Here is an 8316-nt window from a genome sequence, read left to right on the forward strand (position 1 = left end):
ATCTAGGATTTTTAAATTAATTTACATGCACATTTTTGTGCTCATGGTGCAAAACTTTAAATTTAAGGAAAACATTTTTAAGATTAAATATATTAAATATTTCCGTAAAAATGGCAACTACTTTGAGAGTTGAGTTTTGTTTTCAAACCGCATGCTTGCTTTTGTTTTGATTAGTAGTATTTCGTTTGTGAAACAGTAAAATTATGTGAATACATATTTGTACTCATGTAAATATTTATTTATTAATAATTCAAGTTTAATTTTAAACTTTGATAAAATATTGGTTGATAAGTCAAAAATAAAATATTTGTATTGATCATAAATTGTGTTAGCTCTTTTAAGATTTCACTAAATTTATCGCAATTATTTAAAGTCTGAAATAAATATGCACTATAATCCATTTTTTTCTGAGCTTCATTCGTTATATATAATAAGGATTTTTTTTTTTGAATCCCTGTTTTGGTTCCCTGAACATGCAGAAGTTCTCATTATATTTTATTAATAATTATGTGCAAGTGGACATATCATGAATAAACAGTATCTACGATATGCATTAACATTCCATTAATAAAGAATCATTACATGTTCAATGTATGATTTAAAATTTCTTTTGTTATAAACAAAATTTTTATCAAATGAGATATTAACAAACAAGAATAAGATTTGCGCTTACTAAATAAAATGCATTTTTGGTATTTGTTAAAATGTAATATATAAACTTAATCTCAAGTGTCGTGACATTTTCATTAGACTAAAAATTTGAAATATCAGAAAATCTCTCTTTATTTCTTTTTATTAAAATAATTAAATCAAACAGGAAGTTTTTCTGTGTTTCCGCCTTAAATGATTTCACAGTGAACTGGACTAATCAAAAATTAGAAAATATTCTTTCAAGTCTAGCTCTTATGAGAGAAGCAATGAATAATTAGGAGAGATGTTTTGACTTTAAACTGATGTTCTAAATTATTGTTTTCTGTCGAATTATGGGTTCAATATTTTAAACTAATGTCTTTAAACATAGATATTTTTTTTGTTAAACATAGAGTAGATGGAAACAGATTCAGTCTGTTATAGAATTCTTGAAATAACATGGGAATATTTTGGTATAATCATTTAAAATACCACAAAAATTTTTTAACTAAAAAATTTATTTACATTTTTTATCTTAAATACCTTATTATATTAATTTTGAAATATTGAATATGACTCATTGATGTATTATCACAAACTCTGGAGGGTTTACAATCCGAAAAAAATTATGCATTTAGTGTATTGTGTATGCATATTGCATTTAATCTGTTTTATTGTTTAATAACATATTTTTATTTAGTAATTTCTTTTTTATTTTTGTGCTTTATTTGTTTTCCATGTATTAAGTATGTATTTAAAAAAAATTAATAGAAAATTAATAAAATGTAAAAAAAATTATAATAAATGAATAAATAAAAAACACTTAGTTGGTATAAAAGATGGATTTTTTCACCTGCTGGGTTTTTCTGAATTGGGCCCAACTTGGCAAACCCTGATATTAATATGCAACTCAGTTATAAATACTAGGTTATATTTGTATAGGATCAAGTGGAGTCATTACGATTACAGGATAATTCGTTTATTACCATTTCTAAAAAAATTCCCCCAATGTAAAAATTGAATAAAAAAACATGTTCCATAATGTTTTGTGTTTATAGTTTGTTTCAAGAACCTTTAAATAGTTGCTAGATTGAGTCAATATTGGGATAAATTGTCAAAGATTATATGAATTATTGAAGAACAGTTTCAGTGTATGTTGATTCAAAATGATTTAAGCACGGATAAAAAAATTTCTTGGTAAAGCCATATTTGCTTTTAACTAAACCCATGATGCTTTTTTTTATAAATTTTTTCTTATTATTTTCTGTAAAAAAATAGGTTCATTACCTAATAATATATGATCATAATTATTCGATTTTTTTGTTACCAGAATTTGGTAGTTAATTCAAAATTGAAGTTCTGTTGTTGAAAAAGACTTAGAACATACATGAAAAAGAGGCATTCTTCTTCTTACTTTGGACATCCTACAATTTTAACAATTAAAGAACAAAAACTTGTCTAATTTTTGTTGACTAGAGCCTGATTTGGTTATCCTTGTGAATATCAAGTACTTTTGCATCATATGTTAAAGAAAATTCTTTCTCTAATATTTTTAGGAAAGGCAAGCCAGAGAATGGGTGCTTAGGCTTTATGAAAAGACATCCTCACTTATCCTTGAAAAAATTTGAGCTCTTTTAGTCAACATAACACAATTCCAGAAATTGTCTATTACTTTAATGAAAAATTAAAAGCTTCATATAAGGAAAAAAAAACCTGACCTCATCTGATAAATCTTGCTTTGTATTCAATACAAAGGAGTTAGGACCCCTCCCCCTTCTTGTGCATGGAATGGTTGAGAAAGTTAAAGCACTGATTTATGTTTCAGGAGGGTCTGACTGTGAATTCACAACAATTTTAAGATGTACATTTGCTGATGGTCATAATTCTCTACTTGTCATCAGAATTAGGTTGAATTTTCACTTTTTGAGATTTCGAATCAGATAATTGTAACCACCATTTTAAAAATCTAAGTGAGTGATCTTAAAGGTTAATTATTTTTTTTCCTACATTTCTTAAAAAGTCAAATAATCATTTTAAACCATTAAAACATTTAACTTTATTATTTTGTAGGAGATATATAAAAGTTCAAGTTTAAACTAGTCATACATGGTCATAATTACCCCAACTGATCCTAATATTTATTTTATAAATTTATCTTGTTTGTATATTTTATAATTTTAACATTTAAATGCATTTTGTATTCTTCTGGGTTTGTAATTTTTACTGATTTATAGTTAAAATTAGATATATTATATGCTAATTTATAGTTATAATAATAATGTATCTTGTTATAGTTCCTTTTTGTTCAAAGTATCTGTTTTTATCTTTAGACTGTTAATCGTGACTAAGCTAAAGTGATGTCCAGTTCAAGAAAGCCCAAAAACTTTTCTTGGGTTGATGATGAAAAACTGGCTGCTTTTGGATGTCCGTCATCTCCAGAAAATGTCAGATACTTACTTGAAAATAATATTAATTACTTAGTTACTCTTTCACCTGAAATGTCTCCTCCTGTTTTTCTTTTTGCTGATATAAACTGGGTTGAAATCAGAGTCAGAGAATTTCATCCACCCAATAACCATCAGATTGAGACTTTTATAAATACCTGTGAAAAAGCTTTTAGTGACAAAAAGGTTTGTCCATATTTTTAAAACCTTTTTTTTTAGTGACTATTATTAACAAAGTTGCATAGCAAAAAAAAAAAAAAAAAATTATAATCCTGTTATTAAGCATACATTTCTAAAGTGATTGGAGCAAATTAGAAGCAGTCAGGAGATTGCAAGTTTTGTTTTACTCTCTTCATTCAATATTCTTTAATTCTCTGTTCTCCCACTAAATATTCTTAATGTTTATCATTATTATTTTTGTTTCCCATTCAAGTATCCGTTTCTTCACATCCACTTCATTTTTTTCTCTTTTTCTCAATCCATGAATAATGTATCTCAACATTCCTATATCTCATTATTTTATTATCTACTTATTATCTTATTACTGTTATTACTACTCAATACTTTCCCACACGGAATCAAATTTTGCTTTCACTATCATTTATAAGCCTTTCATTTTTTTTTAATATTTTTTTATTGTAAGTAAATTCATCTGTCTCTTAAGTTTTTGAAAATTATCTATTTCTGCTGCAATGACGGATAACTTTGTTAAAGTAAAGGATCTTAATAACGGAAATCTAGAAATGCAATGTGTCGTGCTTTATCAAATTTTGTGTTACATATACCATTCCACACATTTTTAAACTTACCTACTAAACATTGTAATATTAGTTTGAAACAGATCAATTTTATAATGATTTAAATTAATTTTCAAACACAAATACTTAAAAAACACAAATAGGCTCTTAAGTATTTATTATTTATAGAAAGAAATTGAAGTTTTCTGAAACATTAGACCTAATAACAAAATAAACATTATTAATTTTGTTTGCTATTTTCTAACTTCTTGGGAAATAATTTTAAAAAAATGTCAAGTTTTTGCTTAATAATATAAATTTCTTAACTTCAATGTTCAGTGTCTCGATTCACAAAGTTAATGTGTTTTATGAAGAAATGCAGATTATAAAATTGTGTTATGTAGATTTTCTGTTGTATTAATAGATGGATAATTTTCGTAATTTTTTTAGAACTTGTTATTTCTTGTATGGTTTTATGATATCAATTATCGGTACTATTGTAATTCAATTCAGAACTCCTAACGCAAGTATAATACTGCTGTGTAATAAAAATAAAAAAAAACTATATGAGCTACAAAAAATCCAAAATTGAAGTTTTTGCCTATTTGGCATTTTTTGTATGATATAGTACTACATATTGTAAAAAACAATGTTTTTCAATAATAATTTTTTTAAATTAGTTTTCTGAAATTCTATTTTAGCAAGAAAGGAAAGAAAATAGTTGTCAAGCTGCTTATCTTGAAGCACTTACATTGTTTTTTCAATTCATGGCAGAATAGGAAACTATTTATTTCACTTTTATGTCTTTCATTTGTAGAAATGTTAGAACTTCAGATTATAAGATCCTAAATCCCTCAACTGATAATAATTGAGCCGTGATGACTCAGGGGATAGAGCATTCGCCTTCCAATGAGGTGAACCGGGTTCAATTCCCAGCGATGGTTAACCGATACAAATTCTGCATCCAGCTCACACCAACCACAGTGAATATCCTCAATGATAGACGGATCATGGGCTAGTGTCTCCTTGGCATCAGGCTAACCATGAGAGGTTTTCATGTTTTTTTTCTTCATGTAACGCAAATGTGGGTTAGTCCTCCCACAAAGGCAAATTTCACCCAATACTTGATCCAGGAGCTCCCTTGTCTTCTGGATTATGTTCAAAATTACAAGAATACGGAATTGAACCTTAGTAGTCGTAAACCCAAAAAAATTGGGTCGGCTGTTCAACGCCGGTTATGAAATAAAATAAAAACTGATAATAATGATAACTTAAATCTTAATATGCTAAATTTCAAATGGTTATTTTGTCAACTATTAAAGTAACATAACTCTATAGTTTTCTTTACTAAATGTACGTCATCATAATTCATTAGATAATTTTGTGTTCCTCTCGAATATTTGCAATTCATAGGTCTCTTTTTATCTAAACTAGGCTGTTGGTGTTCACTGTCGAATGGGAAGAGGAAGAACAGGAGTAATGGCTGCATGCTACTTGGTTAGATTTAAAAATATGAAGCCTGTGAATGCGATTGAATTGATAAGGAACAATAGACCTGGATCCATAGAAACCTATTCTCAAGAAGAAGCTGTTATGGATTATTTTTGGTCTCTTTGTAAGCAAAACCAAAAGAACTAAATTTTAGGACCTGATTTTGGTCACATTATTATTATTATTATTATTATTTTTTCTTTTCATTTTAACCTAGTCTAATGGTTTTAAGTAAAACTACTGTGATATCTATTTATTTATGATATTGGATTTTTTTAATAAAAATTAGAGTAAAATGTAGAAGAATCTCATAGATTTTCAAAAGCATAGAATATATCTTAGAACTTTAAATCGTTATTTTTTTTAAAATCTTATTGATATAATAATTTGAAAATTAAATTTTTACTTATAAAAATATTGTTATCAAAAAAAGAATTTATGGAAACAAAACTTTCTAGATAATTGCGATTTCTCATGTATTTTGTTTCTTTGCTTAGTGATAAATATCTGATCTCTAGGCTTCGAAATATCGAGAATGCTATAAATAAGTAATAATTATTTAAATTCTGCATTTGCTATAAAGTTATTCATTTGTATCTGTAGAATGTAACATTTGGATACATCGGTTTAAATCTTTGAAAATTTTGCAAATTAATTTTATGAGCAGGGCCCGCGCTAAGGACTTTAAATATTAGTCGAGTATGGAAAGTAATAGCCAAATTTCAAAAGTCTTAACCAAAGGCAATTCTTAAAAATTTTTTATGATTAATTTTTTCTTTTAGAAAACGTCAAACCGAAATACATATTTTTTATAAATTGAATTATTTTATGAAATTCAAATCAAGAGTCATTTTACAGTTAGGGAGGGGTAAATGAGCACTAAATCAAAGAGAGGATGAAAAATATAGATGTTTTTTTTTTTTTTTTCATCTTTGAGGAAAAGAAATAGGAAAAAGTTAGTTGTTGATAACTTCTTAGACTAGAGTAGTTATAAGGATAAACCTGAAGCAACATTTAATGTTTTTTTAGATTCCGACAATCTTTTAAATAAATATATTTCCTTTTAAATAAAACGTTTCTTTTTTTTTATTTCTCTTATTAGTTAATAAAAGAGTTTTTACTGTCTCACTTCTTTCTTAGTGTCGCAATCATAAGCATTGAGAAGAAATTATTTAAATAAGTTACTTAATTCTATTTTATTAGAATCAAAATTTGGGCAGGTGTTTAGCACGTTCATTGCCTGCCAGATGCAGGCAGCCAAATACTACATCTAAAAAGAAAAATCAAAGTTAAGTTTTCTTGTTTTAGCAACCAATTTAGTTTTTAAATTTTACAATAAGTTTATTTCAATAAACAATATGTTATCCTTCAGAGAAGACATATTTTCTGGAAATAGTTGGATGATAATATGTATCTTGCTTACTGTTTTATTAACTCAAATTGTAGGAAAGAATTTCATCACGTGATATTGCGTGATTTGGTAACGAACATGTTAATTGGTATTATACGGTAGTTTGTTTTATGCTTCCATAATCTGCCTTGTTGCTTACATTATCTGGATTTAGCGAAATTCTAGTTGGTTATGCGATACATCTAATGAAAATTACTGTAATTGAATATTAAAAAAACAGGATTTGTTCTGAAAAATTCCTTCAACGTAGTTTTCTGGACAGAGGGTATATGTTTCTTTTCAGTAGAAAAATTCGTTCGCCAATGCTTTCACAACACAATTTGATTTATTTCGCCTAATTTACGATTTTATTGCATTTGGGGCGGTGGCGAATGCTTAGCGTGGGACCTAATTGATTTCTGAAATATTGTTATTTATTTTTAGCTCGATTCTGTGTGTCAATTGTTGTGATATTTTGGATTGTTTACCACATTAGTTTATGAATAATAAAAGTTTAGTATGGATTCTTTGAAAAATATTTAAATTTATGTTACTTTTACCCTTAGAGCTTTTGTATTTACATAACATTTAAAAATGAATGACTTGTTTTTCAATCTTTTCCATTGTAAATTGATTTTTATATTTATTCACATTAACTTGTTAAATGATGTATTTTAGATTTTAATTAAATTGTGTGTCATTGATTTAATTATAAATATGCTTTATTTTTATTTGCAATTAAATTTGAAAATATATTTGAACTGATAAAAATTCTTGTGCTAAGATATTGTATGATCTACTGCATTTATTTATTTTAAATTTTTACTTTTCTTATTAACTTACAAGAATTCTAGATTTGATGCTTAAAAAAGCCTAAAATTTTGAATCTGATCTGTTATTGAAATATAACAAACCAACAATGAACCTTGTGTTCATTGAAATCTAACCTTGTATTCATTGAAATATAACAAATCAACAAATGCTGTTGTTGATCTTAGAACTTGTTAATATATTCATATAGTTATATATTTTGTTGAATGATAAATTTTAAAATTTTATCTTTTGTTAATTTAAATTTTAGCTTTAAAAGTGCATTTACATCATTATTGAAGATCTCATTCTTTTCATAAGTAGGTAATCAACACATTTTTGTACACTGTTCATTTAAAAATTGGTTTATAAAAAAGTGATTTAGAAGAAACTTAAACTTTACATGTTTAAAGACTATTATAAAGTTTTCAGTGATACAATGTTTAGTTTTTATTTAAAATAATATTTTGAAAATATTTATTAATAAAAAACTAGCTGAAAACATTTTAAATCTTTTTAACCCTTCTTTCTGACTCTAATCAAAATGGTGAAGAAATGTTTCGGAAGCTCGTGATATTTCCATTCTGAAGTGGTCAAAAGTAACGCTTCAAGAGATTAAAATAATCTACTAATTATACCTGGAATCACATTTATTTCTCAATCTACAAACCGGATGGCAGTACTAGCCTATTTGTTATGAGTTTAGAGATAGTTTATTTAAAACTAGATGTCAGCACTTATCAAACAATTAAGCAAAAGATAGAAAATGAATACAAATATTGTACATGCACTTAGTATTATATAATTTTCATGA

General features: G+C 26.4%; 1 protein-coding gene across 2 annotated transcripts; it reads left to right on the forward strand.

Annotated features, from left to right (window-relative positions):
- Window positions 1–106: 106 nt before the first annotated feature.
- Window positions 107–7798, forward strand: LOC107452013 (dual specificity protein phosphatase 23). Of its 2 annotated transcripts, XM_071180225.2 has the most exons (4): window positions 123–227; window positions 2456–2600; window positions 2961–3260; window positions 5246–6585. In XM_071180225.2, exons 3-4 carry the CDS (start codon window positions 2988–2990, stop codon window positions 5447–5449), a joined length of 477 nt encoding a protein of 158 aa, XP_071036326.1. In that variant the 5' UTR covers window positions 123–227; window positions 2456–2600; window positions 2961–2987; the 3' UTR covers window positions 5450–6585. The 2 variants fall into 2 exon arrangements, with proteins under 2 accessions (XP_015923771.1, XP_071036326.1); XM_016068285.5 differs by lacking the exon at window positions 2456–2600 and having other exon boundaries at window positions 107–227; window positions 5246–7798.
- The last annotated feature ends 518 nt before the right edge of the window (window positions 7799–8316 follow it).

The sequence above is a fragment of the Parasteatoda tepidariorum genome, chromosome 1 (assembly GCF_982258835.1).
Source record: "Parasteatoda tepidariorum strain Cologne lab strain chromosome 1, Ptep-v5.0, whole genome shotgun sequence".
In the NCBI taxonomy this organism is placed as follows: domain Eukaryota; kingdom Metazoa; phylum Arthropoda; class Arachnida; order Araneae; family Theridiidae; genus Parasteatoda; species Parasteatoda tepidariorum.

Bases quoted from the DNA above. Each gene is read 5' to 3' on its own strand.
- LOC107452013 (XM_016068285.5), top strand. From the start codon at position 2,988: ATGTCCAGTTCAAGAAAGCCCAAAAACTTTTCTTGGGTTGATGATGAA. The intron at 3,261-5,245 runs GTTTGTCCATAT...TATCTAAACTAG, and splicing joins AAGCTTTTAGTGACAAAAAG to GCTGTTGGTGTTCACTGTCG.